Consider the following 19,016-nt stretch of genomic DNA (forward strand, 5'->3'; position numbering starts at 1 on the left):
ATTTCCGAGGCTTCAATCTCACCCCACCACGTTTTTTGGCCCCAAAAAGAGTTTTGTAGCATATTAGGAGGTTACAGGAATTCATTCAACGAAAAAAAAAAATTGCAATGGTTTCGGGATGGGGGTCCCCCCTCACCCAACTCCACTTTTCTGAACCAAAATAAGGGATTTGCAGCATATTAGGAGGTCAGGGTACTTGATTCCACACAAAAAATCCGAGTTTTTTTCTTTTTTCTTAGTGAAAATCCTGCAGGTGTTAATCTAAAAATTTACCCTTTGTTTTTCTTTCTCGCCATTGCTAGACAGGTGACTTAACTCATATTAGCAAACTTACGGATTTCACCGACATGGAAATTGTTAAAAGTTATCGTTGAAAATCGATTTTTACCATTATCCACGGGTGCCTTGGGAAAAATAAGTTGACAAAAACACAGCTATGATCGTTACCAATGTCCTAAAATTGGAGCGACATGCGTGCTAATTTGTGGACGTGCATATATTACATTCATATAGTACGTGCATATAGTACTGGTTGGCCCAGGGGCCATAGTAGGAGAGACTTGCCTAGGTTCCACATGGTGGGACTGAATCTGAAACCATGTGGTTGGGAAGCAAATTTCTTAACCACAAAGCCATGTCTATGTCTGTAAATACATTGAAATAAGGGTGCGGTGGGGTGAGGGACATAAACAAACCAACAATGGTTGTCAAGTGGTGCTGGGGAACAAACACAGACACAAAGGCATGCACACACTCACAGCTCAAAATTACATACAGGTATTTTTATAAATAAACAATCTTTACAATAAAATTACATTTTTAACCACCAGAATGTAAACTACTTTCGAGGACTCAATATTGAGTGTATTTTGTAAGAAATATTCTTTCATTTGTATATGAGGGTGATATAAGCTTAATTGTTGCAGTCTTTCATCCCACTTCCTTCTCGCTCACAAAAGATCTTAAACATTGAGAAATATAATCGATAATCACCTGACCAGAATGCAAATGTCTCTTCTTCATAACTGATTTTTAGTGTTTCATACTTTTCTGTCATTTTCACTAAATTTTCTTCTAAAATTTTTTTGTTGTGAGTTGTTTCATCCAAGACTTTCTGTTTGTAATCCAAATTTAGTTGGAGGCTGAAACATTTCCTTTCTTCTGATTGTAGCTCCTCTAGATACTTATCTCGATTTAACTGAGCTACCTCCAATTGCATTTTCTGAAAGATGTGAGGTAACACAGTAACAGCACAACCCTTTCCTAAACTCTGGGTCATTTATATAAATAATTATAAATATTCATGTAGATATGTTGACTAACAAAACAAGTATCACAATGTTTAATGCCTTGATCACTTGGATCAATGGTGCAGCTTTAATTGATACAACATCCTTAGACATTCAACTTAACCCTACTTGTTTCACATCACTTAGATAAGAATTAGCAAGATTAGTTGCCAATTATCTTCTAATTAATAAATCTCATTTTATAAATATAGTATCATGTACTGAGTAAAAAGAAGCCATTATGGAACATAGTTGATAATCAAAACATTAACTTAACTATTAGATATTTTTACATACCATTTTCTTCATTTCATCCAGTTCTTCATACACTTTAGCATTCTCATTTATTAATGAAGAATTTTGCAGCTTCAATGATCTTAGTTCATCACTTTGACTTTTCATTCTGGAGATAAAAACAGAGTAAATATAGAGAAGATTACAACATAACATCTTGCGTGATGTTTTATGTTTGTATCTTTTCATTTGTTAAACCCTGTGTTTACAAGTCTATTCCAACCAGTATTACTAAACACAGAAGACACTGTTGATATTGTGATAATGGATCCGAAAAAATTACGTTGTGCGGAGTTAAAAAAGAATACAACCGGCAACCAAAGATAACCAAAATATTGACTGAAACAGTAGGAAAATTCAAAGAGAAAAGGAGGTACAACAGATGGGAAAAAATGGAACTACATGGTTAATTCATACAACTAACTGAGAATGTCATGAGTAAAGATTTCTGGCTCTGGTTGATGGACAGAAACTTAAAATGAGAGACAGAAATGCTAACTATAGCTGCTTAGGGACAAGCTCTTAGAACAAACCAGATAAAGGCAAAGACTGACAAAACCAGTTAGACAATAAATGTAGAATATGCAGGAAAGGAGATGGAAGTATCAATCACCTTTTGAGTGAGTGTAGTGAAGTAATACAAAAGGAGACATGACTGTGTAAGCAAAAGAGTGAATTGGGTTGTTAGCTAAGTGTGTGGCTTCAAAACAGAAAAGTGGTATGAACATGAACCAGAGTTTGTGATAGAAAATGAGAATTACAGGAGTTTGTGCGATTTCCCTATAAAGATAGACATACTATTAAGACTAGAAAAATCCTCTGAGATTTCCCAAACCAAACAGATAAGGTGCTAGAGCATAACAGACCAGACCTAGTGGTGTGGACAAGGTGCACCACATATGCTATATAGTTGACATTGCATGCCCCTTTGACTCCAAATAGTCAAGAAGGAAGATGAAAAGATAGATAGATACAACCCTATTAAGTACGAAAAAGCCCAGCTATGGGAAATGAAGAAGGTGAAGATAGTGCCAATTATTGATAGGTCCTTGAGAATAGTATCAGAAGGCATCAAGAGGAATATAAAGGAAATTGGAATAAAATGCCCAGTAGAACTGTTACAAAAGGTTTGCCTCCTTGGCATGGTCAGAATAATCAGGGAAGTATTAGTCAACTGAAAAGAATGAATAGCATGGCACCGTAGGCTGCAGGTAGTAAGCCTGCTACACATGCAAGACTCCAAGAGCTCCAACAAAACTTGTGATAAAATGAAAATAATAATAATAATAATAATAATAATAATAATAATAATAATAATAATAATAATAATAATCTCTTCTACTAAATGCACAAGGCCTGAAATTTGGGAGGAGAGGACTAGTTGATTAAATCGACCCCAGTATACCAATGGCACTTAATTTATCAACTCCAAAAGAAAGAAAGACAAAGTTGACTTTGACAGAATTTGAACTCAGAATGTAGCAACAGGTGAAACACCACTAAGCATTTCATCCAGTGTGCTAACAATACTGTCAGCGTGCTACCTTAACAACAACAACAACAGCAGCAGCAGCAGCAGCAACAGCAACAGCATCAACAACAACAACAACAACAACAATAGTTCTCATGACTTCTGATCGTAATTGATTGGAAGTGTTATCATGTACTTGTTTTGTCTTGGTGTAAAAGATGGGCCACAGCAAATATTCTGCTCAATACCATAGATTTGCTTTTCAGTTGCTTCACTTCACCTCAGCCAGTTAAGTATGTCCCTTGGTAGCTGACAATATGTGCATCTCTAATCATGAGCAGGAGTAGTGGAGGAGCACCATAGCCATGTGTTGAGAGGAATTCTTTGGGGCTTAAATAATTCACTCCTGGAAACATGGGTGTTGCATTTTGTTCATCATCTTTAAATAACCCTTATTCAAGGACCTTTTGAGCAGGATGGCCTACTCAACTTGAAAAAAATTCTGGCTGGGCCCCACCTGCAAGGTCATGCACTGTTTATCTTGACATGAGGTCATCATGTCATGTACATATGGCTGTGATGCCTATGCCTGTGTATCAGACGGATAGTCATCAAGGGTATATTGGGCTTTGTATATTTGTACCCCAGTGTCACTTTGATGGCATGTGCTGCTATCTCACTCAATAATAATAATAATAATAATAATAATAATAATAATAATAATAAGCACACTGACATTGAACATCCAGCGATGTCAGTATGCATGTTATTAGTGTCTTGAGAGAGAAGTTGGGCATAAGAGGCATCAAATGTGGTGCACAAGAGTGACGACTGTGCTGGTATGGTCATGTAATGCATATGGATGAGGACAGCTATGTGAAGAAGTACCAATCTCTAAAATGTGGAGGGAACCTGTGGAAATGACCCAGGAAGACATGGGATAAGGTGATGAAACATGATCTTCAAATGTTGGGTCTCATAGAGGCAATGACAAGTGACTGAGAGCTTTGGTGATATGCTGTGCTTTAGACGACCCATCAACCCAAGTGAAATTGCAGTCATGGCCAATGCTAGTGTCACTTAACTGGCACTTAAAAACACCCTTCGAACATTAGGTGATATGCTGTGCTTGAGAAGACTTTTCAAGCCAAGTGAAATCATAGTCATGGCTGATGCTAGTGTTGCATACCTCACACATAAAAACACCCTTCAAACTTTGGGTCACATGGAGGCAGTGACAAGTGACCGAGACCTGTGACAATATACCATGCTGAAGAAGACATGTCAAGCCAAGTGAGATCATAGTTGTGGCTGATGCCAGTGTTTCATAACTGGCACATAAAAAGCACCCACTACACTCTTGGAATGGTTGGCATTAGGAAGGGCATCCAGCTTTAGAAATCATGCCAAATCAGATTGGCAGCTCCCCAGCTTACCAGTTTTCAGTTAAACCATCCAACCCATGCCAGCATGGAAAATGGATGTTAAATGATGATAATGATGATGATGATGATGAATAACAACAACAGTTTATGAAATGAGTTGACTTCACATACTTATCAGCAACAGCAGTTAATTTGTCATATTGATCCATAAGGTTGTTGTAGTCATCTAATTTGTTTTGCAACTTCTTCAATTCTTTAATTTGGTTATTCAGTTCTTGGATCTTGTCATCTAAAGAATCCAGAAAGTAGAATAAAACAAAGAAATAGAAATAGGTAAAGTAAAAAAGTCTGTATACAAATAAGAAGAGAATAAGTACATGTTCAAGAGGGAGCATCTACCATAGCCTAGAACTAACCAAAGTGATATGAGTGTAATTGATTAGAGACAAAATGTGTGGAAAGCCATTAGATTGACTGCCTAGCATTCAAAGATCAAGTCTTGTTACAAATGATTCTATTTGAGGATTAGGTTAAAGGTACAAGTGTCTGTGGAATACTCAGTCACTAACATTATAACTCAAGTAGTTTATTTTTACTTTATTTTTTATTAGTTTGATCAGGAGGAAAGGATTGCATCCATGGTATTCTCAGACTCTAAAAGTGAGATAAACAGAGTTACAAGTTGATGGCAAAAGGATAATTATTGTCAGGGGCATGGCATTTCCAGATGGGTGAAATTCTCAAGGGAAATATAAAAACTAGCCATAGTAGTTAGTGCAATGCCCAGGATAATAGACAAAATATAGGTTATGATATAAGTTATGAACAAGTGAGAAGAATAAGTTGAGAGTGCCTGAATAGAAGTAGTATGAGATCAGTTAGTACCAGGGTGCAGATGTCACCATAATGGTAACTGAAAAGCCAGAGAAAGGAACAACACAACTGTGAGCCAGAGGTCGGAGTGTGTTGTTGAGTCAACTCTATGCCAATCAGTTGGATGGCTATTTTTTTATGATACAGTCAAGAATGTCTGTATGTGTAACACTAGTACCATTCCAAATATGGAAGCAGTACTCCATTGTGGGTTTCATTTGAGCTTTGAAGAGGGTTAGTAGTTGTTAGGGCCTGAAGTATTTTCTTGCACAGAAGAGGGAGGCCAGCTTTGTGATGCAGTCTTTGCTATGTTGAGGATATTCATTCACCAAGCGAGATCATTAATGATTGCCAGGCCTAGGTTCTAAGTTGCATGTCAATAATCTTTGGATGTGGAAGTTTAGGGAAGAATGTAGGATGGTGTCACCTGCATAGGAATGGCTATTGTTGTAGGTGAGAGCAAATAGGCTGTTGATGTAGAGGAGGAAGCGTGTAGCACACCAGAGTGGATAGAGTGTGGATCAGAGAGAGTTCTATCAGAACATGCTAAACTGAGGCACAACAACTGATTCACAAGATACACTGATTCAACAAATGATTCACAAGATACACTTAATGTAAGAGAGTGTAAATGTGCACTCATAAGGGCAGTTTCCCAATTTCCATGCCATATAAGTAACCAAGTTCATAGATGAAGCTAAAGGTCTGTTGAAGAATTAGACAAAAAATTCCAAACATGGAAGCAGAGACTAGAATCAAGATGTTTTGAAGTAAACCTAGTGAAGACAAAAATTTCATTTGACAAGAAAGAAAACAGGATGTAGCTTTAGAAAGTGGCCATGCTCAAAAGGAAGGGAGTGAGTAGGAAGTTCATATAGAGTACCTACACAATGTAAACTATGGGTGCATAAGAAATGTAATGAGATCACAGGCAGGCTGTCAAAAAATAAAACACTTTACATGTAGTAGTTGTTCAGTAGCAAATAGTAAGAACATTAATGAAATAAAATTCTTGGAAATGTTTGGAGGGCCCCCTAAAAGTAGTGGATAGATTCTGTTATCTGGGTGACCAAATTAGATGTGGATGAGAGAGAGTTCCCAAAAGTGTAATAACCAGAGAAACAATGAGGTAGAAAATGCATCTCTGCTGGCAACAAAGGAATTCTCTCTCTGAGGGAAGGGCAAATGGTATGATGACTGAATATGAAGTGAGGTGTTAAACAACAGCAAACATAGGACTTGAATGCATGAAGGCTAGAAAGTGATGAAGTGAGCATGGATGTATAATGCTAGTGTGTATGAATGATAGAGCATAAGTAAGCTGAAGGAAAAAAAAACTTAGCATAAGAGGAATCAAGCAAGAGAGAATATGGAATCAATATAAATATGTGTTTGAAGGACAAAAGTTGTGTGAAAAAGAGTCAAGTGATCCAAGTGGAAGGAACCTGTAGTAAAGGAAAACCAAGGAAAACAGGTGAATTGATGAAATCTCCCTGGATTTCTACTATATCAAAAATATCTACAAGTGTTTATGTTTGACAATCAAGAGTTTCAGATGGAAAGCTTAATGAAATTTCATATTTCTCACAATACACCTTTATATATTAAAACATCCATAAGTCAACATGGAAGCTGCTATGTGGTTGCTCAACCTGCTAGAAATAGCAACCAGTTCTCCATCAAAATCACCAGAAAAATGGAAGAACATATTAGACAATTTAGTCATGGATATACAAAAATACTGGAAGATAAAGTCTATAATACCTTTAAATCATGAGTCTGTTCATCAGGAGTAACCAGGAGATAAACAACATTATATATTTGGAAACATAGGGCATATTACCTTTCAAAAGAATAGTTTTGTTCTTCTCTTCAAGATCATATTCCATTTCAGAGCGAAGATGCCGTTCAAGCTTCAAATTACCATTCAGTTTCCTGAGAAGCATATTTTTCTGTTCAATTTCTTCCTAAAATTTGCAAAAAGTTGTACAATAAATAATTTTACAAGTTTTTCTAGTGTGTTCACAAATATCAATGGAGTCAAATGTGTTGGCATACTGATCACTAAGTCAATGGTTTGTATTTTGTCAACTTTACTTAGTTGTAGCTAACACGAATATTTTAACTTTCCATAAACCAATGTGCTTTGATGTCATTTGACTGACTGTTAGTGTTCACAAACAATGTTGAGAGAGAGAGAGAAAGAGAGAGAGAGAGAGTGTGTGTTTTGTGTCTGTGCATTAGGGATACAACTTTTTTGCAACTCCATAGTCCTGTGTCATATTCTAATGAGCTTTTGCTACAAAACAATGAAAAATCAATGTTTTCTTTGTATTTGATCAAAAACGTTCACCCATGACTAACTTCGAAATTTTTATACTTGGTTGCATTTGAGTGGATTTCCAAAAACTAGAACCCTGGTTGAATAATATGAATAAAAGGGAAAAAGATCCAAAATGTTTAATCCATAACTGTTAAAAGAAATGTATTCTGCATTCCAGAACAATAAAAAGAAAGCAAGTCATATAAAGTCAAATTAGTCAATAGTCAAGATGCAGCAAGTCATTAGAGAAAATGAAATGCAATGGCAGGTTGGCTTTGTTCTTGCATGTGGTGTGTAGTTCTTGCATCACCTTAATTGCTCGTTCACATCATTGATTGCTTCTGCTGATGTTTAGTTTTGATGACTCTTGTTTCCAATAATTTGTCAAGCATTTCAAAGCAGTCTTGTAGGGTAGTAAGGCTTGAGATAGCTCTGCATAATCTTCAGCTCTATACATTTGGACTGAACCAGTTTTCTGCCCAGTCATATGAGATGAACTGACAGACCATCTGCAATCTTTCTCTCACATGTGGCATAAGGGAAAATGCAAGAAGGGTTAAGATTGCTTGCAAATTCCATCTGGCATTACTGATGTTTGTAATTTTCTAAAATTTGATGAAAGGTAGGTCTCCATTTTCATGGCAGGACCTGAAAGCACAGGTTAAGTGGAACAGAAACTTCATATCATCTCTCTAGCCAGACATGAGTTCCGTTCTGGAAAGAGCCTTGGAGTTCTTCATAACTTGTCATGAGTTCTTTGACAAAAAAATATTATATGTTGGGTTAGTTGCTTGCTCCTGCCAGCTCTTCATTCATAACAATGTGCAGGATTTTGTACAAGACATACTGTTAGCAACTCACGAATTGTGGTTTCTCATAGCCTTTGCTCAAGAACATTTTCTGCAGTTTAACCACTACCCTACTCTTTTGTCCTGTATTCACACTTGTCGTATCAGCAATAATCATTGAGACTGTGGCCCACAAGTGAAATTTATCCAAGATGCTTTTCAATCCTTCTGCAATAGTTTCAGCCTTGCCATCACAGCTTCAGAGCAGCCAGCTTGATTTCACTTGTTTCATTCTTGATGACAACTGTTTGATATTCATTTCCGTCAATATGTTCACCATCGATATGCAGGCTCCATTTCTGATTGCATAGTGTATCAATCAAGTGTTTCTTCATTTCACTAGCTTTCTTGAAGAGTGTCTTGTAAATGCCTCGCTGACTAGGAGCTGGGATATCAATGCTCTCCTCTGACAACTGTTTGCAGATTTTTGCAACTTTGTTGGTGGAGACGTTTATTCCAGTTACAAGTCTCGTACCAATTGCAGATTTGTTGTGCCTTCTTGTGGAGGAATAAGTGTCATCACTATCACTATCATTTTGATCAACTCTATCATTTTCACCATAACTGTACTCTTCAATCTCTTCTTCTTCAGAGTCACTGTCAGTAGCCAAGGCTGTTGGGTTTAATAAAGAATCAGAAGGATGGATAGTGTGCTTGCTTCAGAATCTTGGAAGGATGGATAGTGTGCTTGCTTACAGCTTTGCCTGTCAAACAGCCAGCTTTGGAGTTGGATGGAGTACAGCATTTTGTCATCAGCATTGAGCCATTCATCGTGGACCTTGGTGATATTGAACAGTTCTTCTAATGGTTCAAATTTTCCTTTCTTGGCACATTTCTCATACAAATAAAACACGTTTTCTAGCTTGGACTGTATTGCTTGCTCAGAAATGATTGGAAAATTCAGTTTATCTCGCCACAGTAGTGTCAGCTCTCTTGATAACTCTGCCACTCTCTCCTTTCTGCTTTTAATTGATTTCCCAAGAAACTGGTACCAAACCAACAATCTGCTCCTTGAGTGGCATTCAGCTTCTGCTGGCTAGTGAGGCGGCTTCTACAAGCACATGACCTCTAGATGAATGGAACTGAAACTGCGCCAGATTTCTCTTCCATTTCTCCTTGTTCTTCTGAATAACTTCAAAGCTTTTCTTGAATGCAGAACTTGCACTGAAACCGAAACAACATGGGTGAAAGTGAAAGAAGAACTTAATTATTTGCTTCATGACTAAGCATGATGACTCAGTAATACAATTTAATCACCACTGAAGTCCTATAAATGCTAAAAATTTGTTGAAGGCCAAGAGTGCAACCTTGCCCATATTCAAACAAGTTTTGCATAAGAATACAAACATGGATTCATGGGTGAACTTTTTTTAAAAATAGCTCAAAAGTGAGTTCACTTTAGTTACTTATGCATAAAAGCTCATCTAAATATGGTATAGGAAAGTTTTTTTGAAGAAAAAATAAAAAAGTTGTATCCCTAGTGTGCATGCATGTAGAGACTACCTTTGTTTTTACAATTAGCTAAAGTTATTTATACATACACACATATACGTACATATATGACATAGAAAGTGAGAATCAGTCATCTTATTAATCAGCCAATCAGCTGACAATTCATAATTCATTAATGGTGTTATGCTGTGACCATGGCCCAAATATTTAACTCCCTTGTACACCAAGCTTGAAGTAGGTGCCATGTAGCCTATTGACTGTGTATACATTAAGTATGATACATTGTTGGCTATTTTAATTAAATACTGCCTCCATTGCATATACCAGATTTTAAAATTCCCAGTTGCAAAGCAGAGAGTTGGGAAGATATAATAATTGCTGAGTATTTAGCAAGCAATAATTACTTAAGTCATATCTTTCCAAGTATAAACTAGAAGATGACCTTATACAAAAATGTACGTTTTCTGTGGTGTCCCTAGTAGCCAAAGATTTATAAAACATCAACCAACATAGATATATTGGCTTCAAATTTTGGCACAAGGCCAGCAATTTCAGAGGAGGGGGTAAGTCAATTACATCAACCTCACTGCTCAACTAGTACTTATTTTATCAACTTCAAAAGGATGAAAGGCAAAGTCAACCTTGGAAGAATTTGAACTCAGAACATAATGGCATGCAATATTGCAAAGTATTTTGCCTGGCATACTAACTATTTTGCCAGCTCACCACCTTAATCACACACACACAATATCTGGGCTCTGGTGTAACAACTAATAATGAAATAAGAGAAACAATATTTTAAAATAGTCCTTCTGATAAAAACGTTTTAAAAGAATAACCACAAAAGAAGATACTGAATAATTGAATGGAAATAATCAGATTTACTGAAAGACTTACGTTTTCCATATTAATAGATGTTAACAAAGAAATTTTCTCTTGTGATCGTGAGATGTTACCACTCCCAGAATTTGAGTTTGATGAAGCATCATGTAGTAACTCTTCCGAACCAGAAGCTAAAAAAGTAAAAACAATATATATATACATACACACACACACACACACGCGCGCACACATACATATATATAAATGCATATGTGTGTGTGCACTTTAGAGCACAAATGTGAGGTAGAATATGCAGTACATATAGTAGATATTATATATTTCTCTAAAGATGATGCTTTCCACCACTACTCTTGAGTTTCTCTTTAATATCTGAATGAACAGAACTTGTAGTTCTGATGGAGTGAAATGTCAGAGTAAAACAAATATGCATACATGCATATATATGGATGGATAGATGTGTGTGTGTTTGTGTGTGCATGCATGTGTGTGTGTGGCTATGAGAAACTATTCCTATAGAAAATCTACCTCAACAAATTCTGTTTGACCCATGCAAGCTTGGAAAGATGGACAATATATATATATATATATATAAAGAGAGAGAGAGAGAGATAAACAGATAGACAGACAGATATATATATAGATACATATTTCATCATTATCATCATGATTTAATGTCTGTCTTCCATGCTGGCATAGGTTGAACATTTTGACAGGATTTGACAAGCCAAAGAACTGCATTCAGCTCCAATGCTTGCTTTGGCATGGTTCCTATGATTTGATGCTCTTCGTAATGCCAACTGCTTTAGAGAGTACACTGGGTGATTTTGACATGGTACCAGCACTTGTGAAATCACCAAGTAACTCACTAAATGAGACCCCATTAACTGAGTAGAGCTGTTGTATTAAGAGAGGTAGCTTTATGTCAAATTTTGAGAGACTAAAGTATGATAGAGGGAGAGGAATAGGTGTCTTGCTGTACAAGAGATATACAGTTAGCCCAGCTGGAAAGAGAGAAAAGATGAGAGTGATGAGGTGTCAGGGCATACCTTCAAGGTACAAGAAGGTAATTATAAGAGAATAGGGACAGAGGATCAGGACTGGATGAACAGATAAGTTCAAGAGAGTGTAAAAGGAGAGTAAGAGATGGTTACAGATGGGGATAGATGTGAATGCAGTGGATGGTGGAGGCATGGTCAATGGTGTATCTCAGTTTGCAGAGGGAAGGTGAAAGAAAGTAGGAGTGGGTCAGGAAAGAAGTGAGAAATGATAGTACAGAAAGGGATGGAGCACTCCTCTATTTCACTTCATCTTCATTTCAGCATCCCCTTTTCCATGCTTGCATAGGTCAGATGGAATCTGTTGAGGCAGATTTTCTACAGCTGGATCCCTTCCTGTTGCCAACACTCACCTGTTTCCAAGCCAAGTAAATTTCCCTTTGGTCAGACATGTTTTTCACAGATGACTAGAAACAAAACATCACTTGTCTGACAGCGGTACTCATTTACGACCATTGTGTATACTCTTGCTTTGGCATCATATATATATATATATATATATATACATACACACACACACATAAATATAAACACGTGCACATATATGGATATATACACAACATGCTTCTTTCAGTTCCCATCTACCAAATCCACTCACAAGGCTTTGGTGCTTGTGGTTATTGTAGAAGACACTTACCAAATAGTCATATATATGTTTCAAGAATTCTGCAAACTGTATTTTGATTTGTTAAGTGTTGATAAAAAATTTTTTTTTAAAGTCTGCTAATATTTCACAGCATTAAACATCAATGATACATAATCAACTTATAGAATAAACTGTAAACCAACCTGATGGAGATTGTTCAGTAGCATTCTCTTGAGAACTATTTTCAGAAGAATTCTCAGAATCAAATGTTTCCACTGGAAAAGTGTAAATTGACAGATTAAGATAGAAATGATGAATTCGATACCATCAATAAATAGTTTTCGTCTTGTACAATGTTGGTCAAGAACACAAGAAATGCTTTTATCCATATAAATTCCTTCTAGACATAAAATTACACTTGATAGGAGTTGTAGGTCAGCACTGGTCTCATAGATTTATGATCAAAGACATTCCAGCCATAATCAATTCATCAGTTTTGTTAAATATAGTGTGTCTTTTCCCACATTATTCAATATGTTGTTTTTCAAAACAGTAGGTTATGATTTGAGGGAGATATGGTTACTGTTTCTACTAAGCTGATCAACTGTGTTGCTCCCATGAATACATGAAGCTTTTCAATCTTTACTACCTGTAATAAGAACAAGATGTTCTTGTATGTTGTTAGTAGTTATACCCTCACCATTCATAGCCCTTTTCTCCCTAATATTTTGACAGAGAATAAAAGTATAACTGCTCTTCAATTAATTTCTAGCACATGAAGAACAAAATTATAGGATAGTTATAGGGGCTATAAACTTTTTCTGCTGCATGTAATTATCATCTTATTTTGAAGTTATAGATATTTATCAATTTTCCAACGAGATTATAAAGAGTAAAGGGTAAAGACCCTCTTTGGTCACGAATGACCATGGGATGCACCTAGAAAGTTCCCTTCCAAGGCACAAGTCCAGGCAAGGTTGTTTTTATGGAAGACCAACAATTGCCCATGCATACCAGCCTCCCCTCTCTATGCCACCAATGTTATCCAAGGGAGAGTCAAAGGCCAATACAGCTTGGCACCAGCCATGTTGCAACTCATTTCTACAGTTGAGTGAACTGGAGCAATGTGAAATACAGTGTCTTGCTCAAGAACATAACACACAGCCCAGTCTGGGAATCAAATTCACTACCTCATGAGTGTGAGCCCGATGCTCTAACCACTGAGTCATGCACCTTCATACACAACCAGATTATATATCTAAAAATAATGGAAGTTTACAACAGAAGTTTAGGGAAGCTAATAAACCTGCCTATTAACTTCCCTAATCAACAAATTTTCATTATTCTTATCATAGAATCATAGAAATCCTTTCTGGGTTTATATCCATTCAATCATAGTAGAAAAGAGGACTAAATCTAGGTTAAAAAGTGATATGAGGGAAAATACATTTATGGATGAAATTGATCCAAAAATGAAAAGCGAATACAAATTACTCACAAGATTTATTGATAAGGAGCTTATCTAACTGAAGATCAGCTGAGGCACCATTTAAAATTCCTTTCAGGATGCTCATTACTTCTAGCTGTGACTGCTCATTCAATGAGAGTGCTGCCTTTATGAAGTCTTCTTGATGTTCCCCTTCAAGCCCAACTCTCAACATAAGGATAGCAATCTGAAATAAATCAAATAGGGAACATAATGAACTTCAGAAGTAACAACAACATACACTTGAAATATATTATTATCTATTATAACTAATACACACCCAAATGTACTGGGGCCACCATTTCTCTTTTACAACACCAGCACTTTTACTGTCACATAAAAAGGACCTACTACCAGTGGCGGATTGGAGATAAAATTAGTTGGGGTGCTGCTTCAGAAAATTTTAGCTGTTGTTTTAATATTGTGTAAAAGGAAACAAACATATAAAAAGAATATTTATACATAAACTTGATTGGTTTATGTTTTAGCCACTGCTGGGTAGTGTGCTTAATTTGTTCACTGAACACCGCCACGAATTCCCCCTTGTTTTTCAAAAATCACTGCTAAATCACAAAATAAGGGGTAAAATCTGCCCTATTTTTCAAATCCTTAAGCTGGAAGCAGGATAATAATCTAATTCTACACTTCATCACATTCAAGAATATAAACATGTTTTTAAGCACAACACACATGGAGTTACAAAGAAACACTACCTTTCACCAGCACTGCATGAATGACAGTGCTGTCTCTCCTTAGCATGAAGCTTCCTATCTCAGACATGTGAGCATGCGCACAACAGCCAAACACTGCATCACTTGACTGTGAAGTGCAGAGTTCTATACAAGGATTTGTTTGTTTTTTTCATAAACTATGGGATGGCTACTGACATAAAGCTTGAGGATTATATAATGTACAAGTATAAAGAAAGAATTAAAGAAAAAAGGACTCATTATATTGAATGTTATCAATAATATCAAGTGGAAATAGGGGATGCTGTAGTTCTGCAGTGCCTATATACAAGCCGCCACTGCCTTGTACCCTCTGTAAAGCAGTTGGTGTTAGGAAGGGCAACCAGCAGTAGAAACCAAACCAAAATGAAACACAAGCTATAATAAAGTCTTCCAACCCATCTAAGTGAGTAAACCTGTGCAACCAACACCAGCATGGACAGCAGATATACATTGATGATGATGATGATAATGATAACCAAAACAAGGAAATAACTATTGTTAATGTAGTTTTAATATTGATGAATAACTGATAGTTTTTTGTTTTGTTTTTTTAATATGTGACTATTTTTCAAGGTTTGGAAAATCCATAAGGTGGGAAATAAAACTATTTTAGTTTGTTTGAAGTGGAAAATTCCTCAATAAATATCAAAAGAAATGTCTGCAGAAATTCCCCAATTTTTCCAATCAAAAGGTTGTAATATTATTTTATACTTTTCCAAGAGACAAAGATCACAACTTCTGAAACATTAATGTAGTTAGGTCTGGGCATGTTCTACAAAGGACCAAATAATTTTATAAATTGTTGGATGATGAGAGAATGTTAACAATAACAATTGAAAAATTAAGTGGTCTATCACAGAATATTAATGGTGCCAGAAGTGAATATCAGTTTAAATCTAACCATCTAGTATCATCATACTAAAGGGGGTATTGTGAAAAATGCCTTACTTTTCCAAGGAAGTTTTCATACATTTTAGGCATTTTGCTCTTTCCTAGACAACAAAAGTAATTTTTCATAAAATAAATATTTATAGAGAAAAATCATCAGTGAAACTATACTTGTTAAGCAATAAAAATAATATTTTAAGATTGTCATCTTAAATTAGAGACTTGTAGAAAAACATGTGCAGACACACAGTATAAATACCTATGACATCCCTAAATAGCTTACCTTAGCAAGGTCTACTTCATCATCTTTATCAAAATTTACTTGTTCAACATGACTTTGATCATATTTATCTAGAAAATAATTTATGGTTTGTCTGTGAGTCATAATAGCAAGAGTTAAAGATCAAGTGGAAAAAGAGGAAGATTGTTATTTAACATTAACTAAAGAGTTGTTTTAATCTTATTACATTCATTCTGATCTATGGTAATAAATATTACACACTTCTACAAATTAAGACATTTTGTATGAATGTTTTTACATGCCCCTATTTAATAATATGCTTATTTTCCTAACTGATCACCAATCAAATAACAGTCATTATCAATTTATCAACTGGAAAGGGTGAAGTAAATAAAATAATGCACTTGTTAAAGGATATACTTCAATGCTTTATTGTGAACTTGAGCTATGTAAGTGACTTGTTCTACTTTTCAATGATCATTTATTGTCAGAAAATGTAATTTCTCACTGCAACTTTTTCTTTCAGTTTCCTTCATTGGGAAGTGTCATGGAATACTGTTGCTTATCTCTGCTATCATGGCATTAATTAGTGAGAAACATTTCTCCCTATGGAGGTCCAATGAAAGTATTGGTTAAGTACATGGTGCCCCAACTTCCCTGATTGTATCAAAGAGTGCTTGACACTCTGAGTGTTAAGTGTCTTTGTAAGGAAGCAGCAAAGTACTGGAGATAGTCTACCAACTGTTGACCCTTTCACAAACAGGTTGATGTTCTAACAATTTTGCTCTCTGCAAATCTCTAACCAAAAGAGAAATTTGTTAAACTATATAATCAGATCATATATCTAACTTCCAGTTAAATATAGACGTTCTAAATCTGCCTGACATCAGTCACAGTCTTATATCTATATCTATGGATATAGTTTAATATTTATCACCAGAAAATGGGATTCTTTGGTGGTCTATTTTCACATTTGCATGTGCGTACACACACACACTTCTAATTGTACTTGTTAAACTAGAGCTAACTGAAACAATGACAAAATGAATGAGACAAAAGAAAAAAACAAAACAAATAGAGCAACAACAAAGTAAGGCAGCATACCCTCAATAAACTTCTTTATAATTTCAAAGCATTCTTTCTTAGTATTTAGATCATATGGAGTAGCTTTCCTATAAACATATATATATATATATATAAAATAAAAAAGAACAAGTGTTATTTTAGAAAATGCACTGATAGCTAACCTGTATTTTCACGAAGTTTGAAATTTTTGGAAGACGATAATTGACTAAAGGAAAAAATATGTTTAATGACTTAATAATATATATTTCACAATAATTTATATCTAAGTCTTGAAAAATGTTGGCTACAGGTCTCATATTACAATTTGGGGCCTTAATCACATGTAGATTTGGTATTGATGATACATGACATAAAAACACTCAGCACTCAGTGAGCTTGTGGTCTAAATAAGTTGATTCACCTTAAGTCATTTAAATAGCTAAACTCTAGAAAAAGGATTCAATAGTAAAACTTACCATTCTTACCAACTTATTCTTTATAACTATAGAGTCTTAAATGATTAATTGTTTCTGAAGCATTGTGTTCAACTCTTTATAATACATAAAAGAAATGTTTATACATAACCCTTTAGCACTTAAATTACTAATGGATGTAATGCTTATTTATTCACACTGTTTTGAATTAATCCTGCATTGTCTTGTAACTTTGATAGTTTGATGCAATGATTATTTATTTTTAGAATGACATTGTAGGGTAGGTGTGAGAGGCTGAGTTTAATCAGTTTGAATATAAAACTGGTAGAATATTTGGGCCAGATATGGCCAGTTTAAATAACTCCCACTATATCATTACAAACACTAATTTTATCAAATACTCCTCACTACTCTCATGCTTTTTGATGATTAACTCTTTTTAGTTAGTTATCATCATCATAGGATCCCTCGTAATGAAATAAAACATCCAACTACAGGTGGATATCTGTGCATAATGAGGTAAATTGGAATATACTACTATTTATCACAATCACCTTTCATGAACCTGTAGTAAGAACTAGTTTTCTATTGCCCTCACCTGTTCTACACAGGGAGTTGAACTAAGTACTACAAAATAACAATTTTTTAATACAGCAACAACTTAATATCAAGTTGTTCCTACTCTACATTATCTAATTACAGCCAGGTAGGCGAGACTGTTTAAGAACAATATTTAAAGCAAGTGTTCTTGTGTAAGGTACATAACTCTGCCTTAGTTTATCTAACTGACAAGTTCCAGTCTTATTTCATAGCTAAGTAGTTGGCAATAGTTAAGCAGTAAACTTTACAATATGGAATATGTTAAAACTACCATCTCATCCTATGATGGTGGAAAAACTGAGGTAAAGTAATTCATTAAGAAAAGGTGATAAATCTGTTTACATGAATAAGTAATACAAACTACTATTTTAAGAGACAATACTTGCATTTTGTTTAATAAAACAGTAGACTGCTCTCCTTCTTTCATATTATGTAGGGATTCTATGAGAAAGCTTGAATTTATTTCCTTCAACTGGAAAAAAAAAAGTGAAAACAAATATCGTTCTGATGTCATACACGATTCATTTCCTTTTCTAATATACCATTATCACCATCACCATTATACATCTATTTGTCTATGTTTACGTGGGTTAGATGGGTTAAGACTAAATTGATCAAAAACATTTTACAAAAAACCAGATTTTACAATTACCATTTTGTTACATCAGGTTTGTACTACTATATTTCACTTTTTAAAATGATACTTTCCTCCCTTTCGTTTGATTCTCGCGTTTCCAGCGAATGACCTTTTTTGTCAGCTTCACTAATTCCGCTTTCTGGGTCATAAAACGAAACATCGCCTCAGAGGCTTATCAAGAAGGGAAAGCAGCAGCCCTCCAATATAATATTTCCTCTGACCTACCATGCTTGTTAAAGAGTGGGTGTCAAACATCTCTATCCCAGGGTGCACACAACCCTTGCTACACCTACAGACAGGGGTTTCTCCTTGCAATAGCAACTTTTCCAACGAAACAACTCTACCTACTGTAGTATGGAAAGAGGATGCAAAAAAATGTATTTATCAGAAAACAATATTTGAAATGGAATCGTTAGCACACCGGCCAAAATGTTTATTTTCGTCCGTCTTTACGTTCTGAGTTAAAATGCCGCCAAGGTCGACTTTGCCTTTCATCCTTTCAGGGTCGATAAAAC

General features: G+C 35.4%; 1 protein-coding gene across 2 annotated transcripts in view; it reads right to left on the reverse strand.

The window, feature by feature from the left end:
- The window catches only part of LOC106870618 (golgin subfamily B member 1), a 73,916-nt gene that overhangs the window by 49,377 nt on the left and 5,523 nt on the right, over positions 1-19,016 (reverse strand). For both annotated transcript variants that reach the window (XM_014916761.2, XM_014916752.2), the window contains exons 2-11: positions 18,251-18,336; positions 16,870-16,937; positions 15,808-15,875; positions 13,918-14,092; positions 12,623-12,694; positions 10,833-10,948; positions 7,156-7,279; positions 4,611-4,728; positions 1,587-1,692; positions 994-1,222 (exon numbers count right to left, since the gene is read on the reverse strand). In XM_014916761.2, the coding sequence (XP_014772247.1) occupies positions 994-1,222; positions 1,587-1,692; positions 4,611-4,728; positions 7,156-7,279; positions 10,833-10,948; positions 12,623-12,694; positions 13,918-14,092; positions 15,808-15,875; positions 16,870-16,937; positions 18,251-18,336 (1,162 nt within the window). The remainder of the gene's footprint in view (positions 1-993; positions 1,223-1,586; positions 1,693-4,610; positions 4,729-7,155; positions 7,280-10,832; positions 10,949-12,622; positions 12,695-13,917; positions 14,093-15,807; positions 15,876-16,869; positions 16,938-18,250; positions 18,337-19,016) is intronic.

Source organism: Octopus bimaculoides, chromosome 11 (genome assembly GCF_001194135.2).
Source record: "Octopus bimaculoides isolate UCB-OBI-ISO-001 chromosome 11, ASM119413v2, whole genome shotgun sequence".
In the NCBI taxonomy this organism is placed as follows: domain Eukaryota; kingdom Metazoa; phylum Mollusca; class Cephalopoda; order Octopoda; family Octopodidae; genus Octopus; species Octopus bimaculoides.